This window comes from Theropithecus gelada, chromosome X (genome assembly GCF_003255815.1).
Source record: "Theropithecus gelada isolate Dixy chromosome X, Tgel_1.0, whole genome shotgun sequence".
NCBI classification, from domain to species: Eukaryota; Metazoa; Chordata; class Mammalia; order Primates; family Cercopithecidae; genus Theropithecus; species Theropithecus gelada.
The window spans coordinates 3023782-3038937 of NC_037689.1; the positions used below are offsets into that span (position 1 = coordinate 3023782).

General features: G+C 41.3%; 1 protein-coding gene across 4 annotated transcripts in view; it reads right to left on the reverse strand.

Annotated features, from left to right (window-relative positions):
• Positions 1–225: 225 nt before the first annotated feature.
• KLF8 (Kruppel like factor 8) overlaps positions 226–15156 on the reverse strand; it is a 50134-nt gene continuing 35203 nt past the window's right edge. For all 4 annotated transcript variants that reach the window (XM_025372617.1, XM_025372615.1, XM_025372616.1 and 1 more), the window contains one exon: positions 226–1017. In XM_025372617.1, the coding sequence (XP_025228402.1) occupies positions 1002–1017 (16 nt within the window). In that variant the 3' untranslated portion in view covers positions 226–1001. The remainder of the gene's footprint in view (positions 1018–15156) is intronic.

Consider the following 15156-nt stretch of genomic DNA (forward strand, 5'->3'; position numbering starts at 1 on the left):
CCTCTGCCCAACCTACTCTCCTGGAACATTTTTCTCCTTACTGATATGTCCATGTGTGCTTTGAATATTTGTCCAAATTTAACCTGACAAATAATAATTGTGCAGCAAAATCTTTAATCCTGAAGGAGAAAGTGGAAGAGAAGAAAAAGAGGAGAAGTACAAGAACTCCTCATTCCCTTGATGAACTTAAGAAGCAGAAGCACCAGCACTATCTGCAAACCAAACTTTAAGAAGAAATAGGATTAGATTTATTAAAACCTTTTGAGTGTGGTATGGGACTCAGCTTATTCACTGGGAGTGTGCCTCTTACTCAGAAACCAAATCCCTGTAAATCTTACCAATCAACTACATTGTTATGCTCTTTCCATTTAGGAAGTTAAAAAAGTCATTTAGGACACTATCAAACCACTTTTAGGTACTTATTTAAAAAACATATGGACGAGAGTTCTAGAAAACAAGAGAAAAATTGGAAAGAAAAAAGCAGCGTATGTTTGTTCACAGCCTTGAGTTTGATTCCTGTTTTGTTACTGTAGGAAAAATGTCCTATTTCAGAGCAGGGGGGATGGGAAGGCAGCCATGGGTGCCACACTGGAATTCAACCCACATGGAGGTTGAAAAAAACGGGTCTGGACAGTGGAGAAGTGAAGGTAGAATATGAAGAGCCTCCCCCCGGGAGACCAGCTCTCTTTTCCTCCAGTCTCCTCAACTTGGCTCAGTGGGCTGCTTCAACCCCATTGCAGATGCAAGCTGAAGTCAAAGAGGAAAAAATTGTCCCAACCTCAGCACACGAACAGGAAAGATACCAGCGCAGCTTCTCTAGTGTGATCTGTGCAGCTCACATGGTGTCATGGCGACGGCGATGCAGGGACAGGTGGTCAGAACGAGAAAAGCTGCGGTTGCAGTCTGTGCACCGGAAAGGCTTGATGCCTGTGTGCTTGCGGAAATGGCGAGTGAGCTCATCTGAGCGAGCAAATTTCCAGGAGCAGCCATCCCAGGTGCATTTATAAGGCTTCTCTCCTAAAAAGGGAATGTGACCAAAAAAAAAAAAAAAAGAATCAGAGAGAGGGGGATTGGATACTAGAAAGATAATAGATACATAACTTGTGTCAAGTGAAAAGGTTAGGCAATAACCTTGAAGGTATATGCTAGTAAATCTTTTAAGTTAATTAATTGATTGAGAAGCACCGTATAAATGTACAACATGATGTTTTGAGATGTATATACACTGTGGAATGGCTAAGTCGAGTTAATTAACATACATATTACCCATATACTTATCTTTTGTTGTGGTAAGAACACTTGAAATCTACTCTCTCATTGATTTTTTTTTTATATTATTATACTTTAAGTTCTAGGGTACATGTGCATAACGTGCAGGTTTGTTACACATGTATACCTGTGCCATGTTGGCATGCTGCACCCATCAACTCGTCAGCACCCATCAACTCGTCATTTACATCAGGTATAACTCCCAATGCAATCCCTCCCCCCTCCCCCCTCCCCGTGATAGGCCCCGGTGTGTGATGTTCCCCTTCCAGAGTCCAAGTGATCTCATTGTTCAGTTCCCACCTATGAGTGAGAACATGCGGTGTTTGGTTTTCTGTTCTTGCGATAGTTTGCTGAGAATGATGGTTTCCAGCTGCATCCATGTCCCTACAAAGGACACAAACTCATCCTTTTTTATGGCTGCATAGTATTCCATGGTATATATGTGCCACATTTTCTTAATCCAGTCTGTCACTGATGGACATTTGGGTTGATTCCAAGTCTTTGCTATTGTGAATAGTGCCGCAATAAACATACGTGTGCATGTGTCTTTATAGCAGCATGATTTATAATCCTTTGGGTATATCCCCAGTAATGGGATGGCTGGGTCATATGGTACTTCTAGTTCTAGATCCTTGAGGAATCGCCATACTGTTTTCCATAATGGTTGAACTAGTTTACAATCCCACCAACAATGTAACAGTGTTCCTGATTTTCAATAATACAATACATTGTTACCTACAGGAGTTCTAAAGAAAGGCCAAGATGTTAGAGTGGGAAGCACATAGCCTCTTGTTCAAACAGGCCTTTGTGTGATCCAGCTCTACTATAAACTAGCTGTGTGATCTTACATAATCACTTCTCCCTGGCTTGGTCTCTGTTTTCTCATTTCTAAAGGATAAAAATATACTACAAAGTTGTTCAAAACATTTTCTTTTTAAAAGATAGCTAGCAACCAATGCAACTGGGATTTAAACTCAGGTCTTTGGCACTTTAAAATATCTGTTCCTCTAATATCTCCTATCAAACAGTCTAAAATAGAGCCATATGGCTGGGTGCAGTGGCTCATGCCTGTAATCCCAGCACTTTGGGAGGCCAAGGTGGGCGGATCACAAGATCAAGCTACCGAGACCATCCTGGCTAACACGGTGAAACCCCGCCTCTACTAAAAATACAAAAAATAAGCTGGGCGTGGTGGTTGGTGCCTGTAGTCCCAGCTACTCAGGAGGCTAAGGCAGAGAATGGCGTGAACCCGAGAGGCAGAGCTTGCGGTGAGCTGAGATCGTGCCACTGCACTCCAGCCTGGGAGAGAGTGAGACTGTATCTCAATAATAAATAAATAAATAAATAAATAAAGTAAAATAGAGCCATATATACACAGGATGAATGTGTGATTCACTGGAAAGGGCCCTCAGCAAAGGCTACAGGTCTTCTGTGTAAGGTTAGAAACTCAAGGGCATGTAATGGCACGGGGGGCAGTGTCAGGCCAAAGTTTTTGAAATAGCTCCATGCCCAGAATCTTTGGGTTGTATTTGAATTATATATAGGATATGTATGCTCAAGATAGAAAGCTAAATGGAAAAAAAAGTAGTATAAAAAATTAACACAGTATGACCGCATTATGGTATGTAGATCACACGCAATACATTTGTATACTCATAATAAAGCCAGTATCAATACACTTAAATGTACAGTATGAGAGAAACTGTTAACAGTGAATGACTTTGTGGAAAGTGAGGACCACGGATAGTGGGAAGAGGACTTTTCATTTTTACTTTATACCCTTTTGCACTGTTTTAAATGCTTTAAAATCATAATGTTTTATCTTATAATAAAAATTTTTAAAAAGGAAATAAGCTATATGAGCAACAATAAATATTAACTGTGGATAAGTCTGGGTTGTAGGATTAGGGTAATGTTTGCTTTCTTCTTAATACATTTTTCTGTTTCCCATCTTCTACAACGAGCATGTATTATTTTATAATCAGAAACATGCAATAATGCAGACACAAAAATGTATTGGTATTCTTTCTAACAGTCTCTTTCTCTCGGCCTTTTCCCCTTTTCTCCCTGTAAATTACCTAGGGCATTTAATTTTATGCTGTTCTAAATTCTGGTGGCAATCTGGCTTGCATAAACTGTTTTCCAACTTACTACACACCACCTACCAACCCTCCCAAGTGTTTGCTAATTAACTGTATAGTGTTCACATAATGAGCAACAGTATGAAATCCAGTCTGAATCACAGCTTTGGACTATACCCAGGCAAACATTTCAAGGATTAAACACATCAATTGCTGATCATTTCAATATTCAGAAATAGTTGCATTAGCTGCTAAGAAGAATGAGATAAAGCTGGATGTAATGAGACAAAAAGATGGCCAATGAAATGTTATCAAATCAAAAAAGATACTGAACAAACATACACACATATGCTCATGAAGAGTAGGATCTCGTTTATGTTTTTAAAATCTTGTGCCTGTTCTTTCTCTCTCTCTGTCTCTCTCTCTCTCTCTCTCTCTCTCAAGAGGAAAGATCTGGAAGGCTATACAACAAATTGTTAACAGAGGGAAGAATAGGATTTCAGGGGATGTTTAAAGTGTGTAAATGAAATTTTCACTTTTTGTTCTATGTGATTTTACAGCATCTCCATACCTCCCAACGGCTGCATTGCTATCTATATATTTTGTTGTGATCTCTCAAGAATGTCTTCTGAGAATTCTTATCTACACCTCAACCAACTGAGGAAAATTTGACTTGTAAATCAGTGACACCCTGTGGTGATCAGAGCTCATTTCTAGAACACACAAATTATTGTAAAGGAATTCAGCAGTGAGGCCCATTTTCCTATTTCAAAAGCATTTACCCTTGTATTATCATTGAACAAGCTCCTGTTTGTGCCAATGAACATCATACAACACAACTTGTAATCTCCATCAACTTATCATTTGAATTAAAGAACAAAGTATATATGCAGAAAAAGAATTCATAATATAAAGCATATATATTAACTATGTGACAAAGATAATAAGTGTGAAATGCCAGGTGCGGTGGCTCATGCCTGTAATCCCAGCACTTTGGGAGGCTGAAACACGTGGATCATTTGAGGTCAGGAGTTTGAGACCAGTCTGGCCAACATAGTAAAACCCTGTCTCTACTGAAAACACAAAAATTAGCCGGGTGTGGTGGTGCGTGCCTATAGTCCCAGCTACTTGGGAGGCTGAGGTATGAGAATTGCTTGAACCCGGGAAGCAGAGGTTGCAGTGAGCTGAGATTGCACCACTGCATTCCAGCCTGGGTGACAGAGCAAGACTCTATCTCAAAAAAATAAATAAGTGTGATATCAGTTCCAAGGCTAGTTAATAACCTCTGGGTTACTGTGAAGGCACAAATATGGAGGCATGGGTAGTTTTTAGATGAAGAAAGCAACCCAGGCAGCTGGTGGCAAGGTCTTGGTAAGGCGGTGCAGTGAATGGTACACATAGGGTCAGCCATCTTGGAGCATGGAGCATCCTTACAAGAGTATTATGAGATGATCCTTATTATAAAAGACAGATGAAACACTTAGGATTATTTTTTAAAAGAGAATTTGGACTTAAGCATAAAAGTCAATGATATACCCAAGGTGGTGTGGAAGAGAGCAGTCTGTCCTAGGTGTGAGCAATAATGGGGATGCATTGACAATAGAGAACTTTAAAACAATAATAAAACAGACTAAAAGTTAGTCTGTTTAACTCAAGAATGGCTCGGTCAAAGTTGTACATTAAAATTATTTACCCATGCTGTGTAAGGTGGACTACAATGACTAGAAGCCTACTGGGGTAATCTATTTGTCTGGCATATAAAGCTCAAATTGGTTTTTCATTGAATTGATGAAGGAATCAATAATAAATATAAGAATAAAACCTAAGGAGGTGAAAGAGAGATTGGAATTGAAAGAAAAACATTAATAAAACCTAGCATTTACTGAGTATTCACCATATGCTGGATAGTATTTTAAGTATTTTACACTATTAATATTCCAAGATAGGGAAATGGAGGTAAAGAGGGGTGAAGCAACTTTCAGCAGTGAGTAGCAGACTGAGATGTCAAATCACGACACTAGTTTCACAATACATAGCCTTAGCCATTATGAATAAAAAGGCTGTTCAAAATTGGAAAGAAATAATAGAACTTTAGAAACAAATAACTCGAGACATAAGAGAATATTAATGGCTCATGCCTATAATCCCACCCACTTTGGGAAGCTGAGGTGGGAGGATAACTTGAGTCCAGAAGTTTGAGACCAACCTGGGCAATATAGTGAGGCCTTGTCTCTACAAAAAAAATAAACAGAATTAGCCAGGTGTAGTGGCATGTGCTTATAGTCCCAGCTACTCCAGAGGTTGAGGTGAGAGAACTACTTGAGCCTGGGAGAGCAAGGCTGCAGTGAGTCGAGATTGTGCTACTGCACGCCAGCATTGGAAACAGAGTGAGACTCTGACTTGAGGGAAAAAAAAAAAAAAAGAGATAATGGTAAGAATCAATGACACATTTGGAGCCTGGGGAAATGGGTGATGCCATTATAAATATATCGGGACTTGACAGTATGAACACAGTATGTTTAATGAGAACTGTTATATCTATGTTTCCTGCTTTATATGATTGCAAACTCAGGGGAGATGAAGTGCTGCATTGCATGCCTGGTGTTTGCAGATAAGCAAGAGTCTCATGGCTCTCTGCTGGAAAAATATCTACCAAAGACAGAGACAGTACTCTCTAGGACCCTTAACAATGAATCACAATCTTTGGAGGGCAATGAATCAGGCATTTCTGTAGCTGCCTCAGTCCCAGGGAACCTGTGGAATACTAGCAATAGAGAAAAGTATACCTAGGTTAGGTACAAAGGTCTAATCCTATGGGGCTTTACCCATTTACTACCTGTGTAACTATTGGCAAATTCTCTAGCTCTATGAATGGCACCTCCATTCACCCAGTCACCCAAAACAGAAACCTTAGAGTCACCAACGTCCCCTCAATCATCTTCTCTCCATCTCCGCTGGCAACATACTAGTTGGGCTGTCATCATTTTTTGCCTGGATTGCTTCATTATCCTCTTAACTGATCTTCCCCCTTCCACTCTTGCACCTCAATGCTTTCTCCATCCACCGCTGTGCTCAATATGTCCTAGTCAAGCTGAGGTAGTATCAGTTATTAGAACAAGGCAAGCTTATTCCCATCTCACTAGTTTTGTACTCTGCCTAGACAAGAATAGTCTTTTGCCACACTTTTTACACAGCTTGCTCCTTCCCATATTGATTGTTATTCTCCCTACTTTAAAAAACTTCCTTAGTTACACTAAAAGTTCAGACTTCATCACTATGTATCATATCCATGTAACAAAACTGCACTTGTACCCCTTAAACTTCTACAATTGAAAAATAAATGGAGAAGTGGGGCAGAGCAAGGGGGCCAAATAGAATGCTCCACCAATCATGCCCCAAAAAGAACACCAATTTCACAACTATCTACACAAAAAAGGACCTTCATAAGAACGAAAAATCAGATGACCACTCACAGTACCTGGTTTTAACTTCATATTGTTAAAAGAAGCACTGAAAGAGGGTAGGAAAAAGTCTTGGATCACGAACACCACCCCTCACCCATCCCTCTGCAGTGACTACATGGTGTGGAGAGAGAATCTGTGTGCTTCAGATAGGGACAGTATAGCACTTGCGAGACATTGCATTAAATTCAGTGCTGCCTTGTCACAGCAGAAAGCAAAACCAGGTTGAAGTCTGCTGACGCCCACCCATGGAGGGAATATTTAAAACAGACAGAGCCAGAGGGGAATCACCCATCCCAGAAATCAGAACTTGAATTCTTGGAAGACTCACCACTATGAGATAAAGTGCTCTGGGGCCTTGAATTAACTTGAAAGGCAGTATAGGCCACAAGAACTTCAAGTCTTAGGTGAGTCCTAGTGATGAACTGGGCTCAGAGCCAGTGGACTTGCGGGGAGCATATGACATATTAAGATATCAGCTGGATCGGATAATACAGCGGTTGCACCACCCCTTCCCCAACCCTAAGCTGCACAGCTCACAGTTTCAAAAGAGACTCCTTCCTTCCACTTGAGGAGAGGTGAGGGCAGAGTAAAAAGGACTTTGTCTTGCATCTTGGATACAAGCTTAACCACAGTAGGATAGGGCATCATTCAGAGTCGTGATGCCCTTTTCCAGGACCTAGCTCATGGATGGCATTTCTAGACACACCCTGGGCCACAAGGGAAGCTGTTGCCTTGAAGGGAAGAACTCAGTTCTGGCAGGACCCATCATATACTGACTAAAGAGCCCTTGGTCCCTGAATAACCAGTAGCAAAACTCAGGTAGTACACCATGGGCCTAGGATGAGACTCTGAGACGTGCTGGCTTCAGATGAGACTCAGCACATTCCCAAGCTGTAATGGCTATGGAGAGACACTCCAGCTTAGGAAAGGAGGAAAGAAAAGTAAAGGGGACTTTGTCTTGTGCCTTAGATACCAATTGGCCACAGAGGGATAGAGCACAGGCAAAATATTGGGGTCTCCAGTTCCAGGATTATGCTCTTGCATGGCATTTCTGGATCTGCCCAGGGCCAGAGGGGAGCCCACTGCCCTCAAGCATGAGTCCCAGGCCAAGCAGCATTCATGATAAGCTGAATAAAGAGGCCTTGGGCCTTACGGGATCATCAGCAGTAGCCTGGCAATACTCCCTGTAAGCCTATGGTAGTGGTGGCCAAGGGGTGAGGCTCCTCTGACTATGGAAAGTGAAGGGAAGACTGGGAAGAACTATGTCTCATGGCTTGAATGCCAGTTCAGTCACAGTACAATAGAACACCAGATGGACTTCTAAGGTTTTTGACTCGAGTTCCTGGCTTCCAGATGGCATCTCTGGACCTACCAAGGGCCTAGGGGAACTCACTGTGCTGAAGGAAAAGACATAGGTACGACTGGCTTCACCAACAGGTGACTGTAGAGACCCACGGCTTTGAGTGAACACTGGCAGTAGCCAGGTAGTGGTTACAGCGGGTCTTGGCTGAAGTCCAGTGCTGTATTAGTTTAAGGCCTGACCCAGCACAGACTCAGTGGTGGTGGCCACAGGGATGCTTGTGTCAACCCACCCTCAGGCCTAGATGGCTCAGAACAGAGAGAGACTGTTTGTCTGGGATAAAGTAAAAGAAAAGAACAAGAGTCTCTGCTTGGTAATCCAGAAAATTCTTCTGGATCTTATTCAAGAACATTAAAGTGGAACCTCCCCAAGTCTGTGACAACCATAGGGTTTCTGGGCTTGGGGTGCTCCCTAATGCAGAGATGGCTTAGATCACAACACCCAATCCCTTTGAATATGTGGAAAGACTTCCTGAGAAGGATGGATACAAACCAACCCAGACTGTGAAGACTACAATAAATACCTAACTCTTCAATGCCCAGACACTAATGAGCATCTACAAGCATCAAGACGATCCAGGAAAACATGACCAAACCAAATGAACCACATAAGGCACCAGGGACCAATCCTGGAGAGATATGTGACCATTCAGAAAGAGAATTCAAAATATGTTTTGAGGAAACTCAAAGAAATTCAAGATACACAGAGAAGGGATTCAGAATCCCATAAGATAAATTTAACAAAGAGATTGAAACAACTACATAGAGTAAAGCAGAAGAAAAAATTAGTGAGCTTGAAGACAGCCTATTTGAAAATGCATAGAGAGGAGACAAAAGAATAAAAAACAGTTTCCCGGAGCAAGATGGACGAACAGGAGCAGTTCCAGCCTCCAGCTCCCAGCGCGAGCGACACAGAGAACAGGTGATTTCTGCATTTTCAACTGAGGTACCGGGTTCATCTCACTGGGGAGTGCCAGACAATCTTTGCTGGTCAGTTGGTGCAGCCCTACCAGTGAGAACTGAAGCAGGGCGAGCCATCGCCTCACCTGGGAAGCACAAGGAGGAAGGGAATCCCTTTTCCTAGCCAAGGGAAACTGAGACACACAACACCTAGAAAATCAGGTAACTCCCACCCTAATACTGCACTTTACCAAGGGTCTTAGCAAATGGCACACCAGGAGATTATATCCCACACCTGTATGGGACGGTCCCACGCCCAGAGAGCCTCCCTCATTGCTAGAACAGCAGTCTGAGATCTAACTGCAAGGCAGCAGCAAGGCTGGGGGAGGGGCACCCGCCATTGCTGAGTCTTCAGTGGGTAAACAAAGCCACCAGGAAGCTCGAACTGGGTGGAGGCCACCGCAGCTCAAGGGGGCCTGCCTGTCTCTGTAGACTCCATCTCTGGGGACAGGGCATAGTTAAACAAAAAGCAGCAGAAACCTCAGCAGAGGTAAATGCCCCTGTCTGACAGCTTTGAAGAGGGCAGTGGATCTCCCATCACGGAGGTTGAGATCTGAGAACAGACAGACTGCCTGCTCAAGTGGGTCCCTGACCCCTGAGTAGCCTAACTGGGAGACATCCCCCACTAGGTGCAGACTGACACCTCACACCTCACACAGCACGGTACACCCCTGAGACAAAGCTTCCAGAGCAAGAATCAGACAGCAACACTTGCTGTTCAGCAATATTCTATCTTCTGCAGCCTCTGCTGCTGACACCCAGGCAAACTGGGTCTGGAGTGAACCTCAAGCAATCTCCAACAGACCTATAGCTGAGGGTCCTGACTGTTAGAAGGAAAACTAACAGAAAGGACACCCACACCAAAACCCCATCAGTTTGTCACCGTCATCAAAGACCAAAGGCAGAAAAAACCACAAAGATGGGAAAAAAGCAGTGCAGAAAAGCTGGAAATTCAAAAAATCAGAGAGCATCTCCCCCTCTGTTAATAGTGGGAGACTTCAACACCCCACTGTCAATATTAGACAGATCAATGAGACAGAAAATTACCAATGATATCCAGGACTTGAATTCAGCTCTGAACCTAGCGTACTTAAAAGACATAAACAAAACTGTCCACCCCAAATCAACAGAATATACATTCTTTTCAACATCACATTGCACTAATTCTAAAATTGACCACATGATTGGAAGTAAAACATTCCTCAGCAAATGTAAAAAAACAGAAATCACAACAAACTGACTCTCAGACCACAGTGCAATCAAATTAGAACTCAGGATTAAGAAACTCATTCAAAACTGCACAAATACATGGAAACTGAACAACCTGCTCCTAAATGACTACTGGGTAAATAACGAAATTCAGGCAGAAATAAAGATGTTCTTTGAAATCAATGAGAACATAGACACAATGTACCAGAATCTCTGGGACATATTTAAAGCAGTGTGTAGAGGGAAATTTGTAGCACTAAATGCCCACAAGAGAAAGCTGGAAAGATCTAAAATTGACACCCTAATATCACAATTAAAAGAACTAGAGAAGCAAGAGCAAACAGATTCCAAAGCTAGCAGAAGGCAACAAATAACTAAGATCAGAGAAGAACTGAAGGAGATAGAGACACAAAAAACTCTCCAAAAAATTAATGAATCCAGGAGCTGGTTTTTTGAAAAGATCAACAAAATTGATAGACCGCTAGCAAGACTAATAAAGAAAAAAAGAGAGAAGAATCAAATAGATGCAATAAAAAATGATAAAGGGGATATCACCACCAACCCCACAGAAATACAAACTACCATCAGAGAATACTATCAACATCTCTACGCAAATAAACTAGAAAACATAGAAGACATGGATATTTTCCTGGACACTTACACTCTCCCAAGACTAAACCAGGAAGAAGTCGAATGCCTGAATAGACCAATAGCAGGCTCTGAAATTGAGGCAATAACTAATAGTCTACCAATCAAAAAAGTCCAGGACCAGATGGATTCACAGCTGAATTCTACCAGAGGTACAAGGAGGAGCTGGTACCTTTCCTTCTGAAACTATTCCAATCAATAGAAAAAGAGGGAATCCTCCCTAACTCATTTTATGAGGCCAACATCATCCTGATACCAAAGCCTGGCAGAGACACAACAAAAAAAGAGAATTTTAGACCAATATCCCTGATGAACATCGATGCAAAAATCCTCAATAAAATACTGGCAAACCAAATCCAGCAGCACATCAAAAAGCTTATCCACCATGATCAAGTGGGCTTCATCCCTGGGATGCAAGGCTGGTTCAACATACGCAAGTCAATAAACGTAATCCAGTATATAAACAGAACCAAAGACAAAAACCACATGATTATCTCAATAGATGCAGAAAAGGCCTTTGACAAAATTCAACAGCCTTTCATGTTAAAAACTCTCAATAAATTCGGTATTGATGGAACGTATCTCAAAATAATAAGAGCTATTTATGACAAACCCACAGCCAATATCATACGGAATGGGCAAAAACTGGAAGCATTCCCTTTGAAAACTGGCACAAGACAGGGATGCCCTCTCTCACAACTCCTATTCAACATAGTGTTGGAAGTTCTGGCTAGGGCAATCAGGCAAGAGAAGGAAATCAAGGGTATTCAGTTAGGAAAAGAAGTCAAATTGTCCCTGTTTGCAGATGACATGATTGTATAGTTAGAAAACCCCATTGTCTCAGCCCAAAATCTCCTTAAGCTGATAAGCAACTTCAGCCAAGTCTCAGGACACAAAATTAATGTACAAAAATCACAAGCATTCTTATACACCAGTAACAGACAAACAGAGAGCCAAATCATGAACGAACTTCCATTCACAATTGCTTCAAAGAGAGTAAAATACTTAGGAATCCAACTTACAAGGGATGTAAAGGACCTCTTCCAGGAGAACTACAAACCACTGCTCAGTGAAACAAAAGAGGACACAAACAAATGGAAGAACATACCATGCTCATGGATAGGAAGAATCAATATTGTGAAAGAATCAATATTGTGAAAAAGTAATTTATAGATTCAATGGCATCCCCATCAAGCTACCAATGACTTCCTTCACAGAATTGGAAAAAACTGCTTTAAATTTCATATGGAACCAAAAAAGAGCCCGCATCTCCAAGACAATCCTAAGTCAAAAGAACAAAGCTGGAGGCATCACGCTACCTGACTTCAAACTACACTACAAGGCTACAGTGACCAAAACAGCATGGTACTGGTACCAAAACAGAGATATAGACCAATGGAACAGATCAGAGTCCTCAGAAATAATACCACACATCTACAGCCATCTGATCTTTGACAAACCTGAGAGAAACAGGAAATGGGGAAAGGATTCCCTATGTAATAAATGGTGCTGGAAAAATTGGCTAGCCATAAGCAGAAAGCTGAAACTGGATCTTTTCCTTACTCCTTATACAAAAATTAATTCAAGATGGATTAGAGACTTAGATATTAGACCTAAAACCATAAAAACCCTAGAAGAAAACATAGATAATACCATTCAGGACATAGGCATGGGTAAGGACTTCATGTCTAAAACACCAAAAGCAAGGGCAACAAAAGCCAAAATTGACAAATGGGATCTCATTAAACTAAAAAGCTTCTGCACAGCAAAAGAAACTACCATCAGAGTGAACAGGCAACCTACAGAATGGGAGAAAATTTTTGCAATCTACTCATCTAACAAAGGGCTAATATCCAGAACCTACAAAGAACTCAAACAAATTTACAAGGAAGAACAAACAACCCCATCAAAAAGTGGGCAAAGGATATGAACAGACATTTCTCAAAGGAAGACATTCATACAGCCAACAGACACATGAAAAAATGCTCATCATCACTGGCCATCAGAGAAATGCAAATCAAAACCACAATGAGATACCATCTCACACCAGTTAGAATGGCGATCATTAAAAAGTCAGGAAACAACAGGTGCTGGAGAGGATGTGGAGAAATAGGAACACCTTTACACTGTTGCTGGGATTGTAAACTAGTTCAACCATTACGGAAAATAGTATGGCGATTCCTCAAGGATCTAGAACTAGAAGTACCATATGACCCAGCCATCCCATTACTGGGGATATATCCAAAGGATTATAAATCATGCTGCTATAAAGACACATGCACACGTATGTTTATTGCAGCACTATTCACAATAGCAAAGACTTGGAATCAACCCAAATGTCCATCAGTGACAGACTGGATTAAGAAAATGTGGCACATATACACCATGGAATACTATGCAGCCATAAAGAAGGATGAGTTTGTGTCCTTTGTAGGGACATGGATGCAGCTGGAAACCATCATTCTCAGCAAACTATCGCAAGAACAGAAAACCAAACACCGCATGTTCTCACTCATAGGTGGGAACTGAACAATGAGATCACTTGGACTCGGGAAGGGGAACATCACACACCGGGGCCTATCATGGGGAGGGGGGAGGAGGGACGGATTGCACTGGGAGTTATATCTGATGTAAATGACGAGTTGATGGGTGCTGACGAATTGATGGGTGCAGCACACCAACATGGCACAAGTATACATATGTAACAAACCTGCACGTTATGCACATGTACCCTAGAACTTAAAGTATAATAATAATAAAAAAAAAAAGAGAAAAAAAATCAGGAAACAACAGGTGCTGGAGAGGATGTGGAGAAATAGGAGCACTTTTACACTGTTGGTGGGACTGTAAACTAGTTCAACCATTGTGGAAAACAGTATGGCGATTCCTCAAGGATCTAAAACTAAAAATACCATATGACCCAGCCATAGCATTACTGTGTATGTACCCAAAGGATTATGAATCATGCTGCTATAAAGACACATGCACACGTATGTTCATTGCGGCACTATTCACAATAGCAAAGACTTGGAATCAACCCAAACGTCCATCAGTGACAGACTGGATTAAGAAAATGTGTCACATGTATGCCATGGAATGCTATGTAGCCATAAAGAAAGATGAGTTAGTGTCCTTTGGAGGGACATGGGTGCAGCTGGAAACCATCATTCTCAGCAAACTTTTGCAAGAACAGAAAACCAAACACCGCATGTTCTCACTCATAGGTGGGAACTGAACAATGAGATCACTTGGACATGGGAAGGGGAACATCACACACCGGGGCCTATTATGGGGAGGGGGGAGAGAGGAATGTCATTGGGAGTTATAACTGATGTAAATGATGAGTTGATGGGTGCTGACGAGTTGATGGGTGCAGCACACCAACATGGCACAAGTATACATATGTAACAAACCTGCACGTTGTGCACATGTACCCTAGAAGTTAAAGTATAATAATAAAAAAAAAGAATAAAAAACAATGAAGCAACAACTATAGTATCTACAAAATAGCCTCAAAAAGGCAAATCTAAGAGTTATCAGCCTTAAAGAGCAAGTAGATAATGAGATAGGGGTAGAAGTATTCAAAGGGATAATAACACGGAACTTCCCAACCTAGGGAAAGATATCAATATCCAAGTACAAGAAGGATAAAGAACACCAGGCAAATTTAACCCAAAGACCATTCAAAGCATTTAATAATTAAACACCCAAAGGTCAAGGATAAAGAAAGGATTCTAAAAGAAGCAAAAGAAAAGAAAGAAATAACATACACTGGAGTTTCAATACCTTTGACAAGACTTTTTAGTAGAAACCTTAAAGGCCAGTAGAGAGTGGCATGACATATTTAAGATGCTGAAGGAAAAATAAACTTTTGCCCTAGAATAGCATATCTGGTGAAAATATCCTTCAAACACGAAGGAGAAACAAAGACTTTTCCAGATGAGCAAAAGCAGAGGGATTTCATCAATACCAGACTCATCCTATAAGAAATGCTAAAGGGAGTACTTCAATCAGAAAGAAAAGGACATTAATGAGCAAGAAGAAATCATCTGAAGGTACACAACTCACTGGTAATATTAAGGACAAGGAAAAACACAGAATCAGGAAGAAATCCCAAACCTGAACAGACTAATCAACAAGTAATGAGACAAAAGCCATAATTAAAA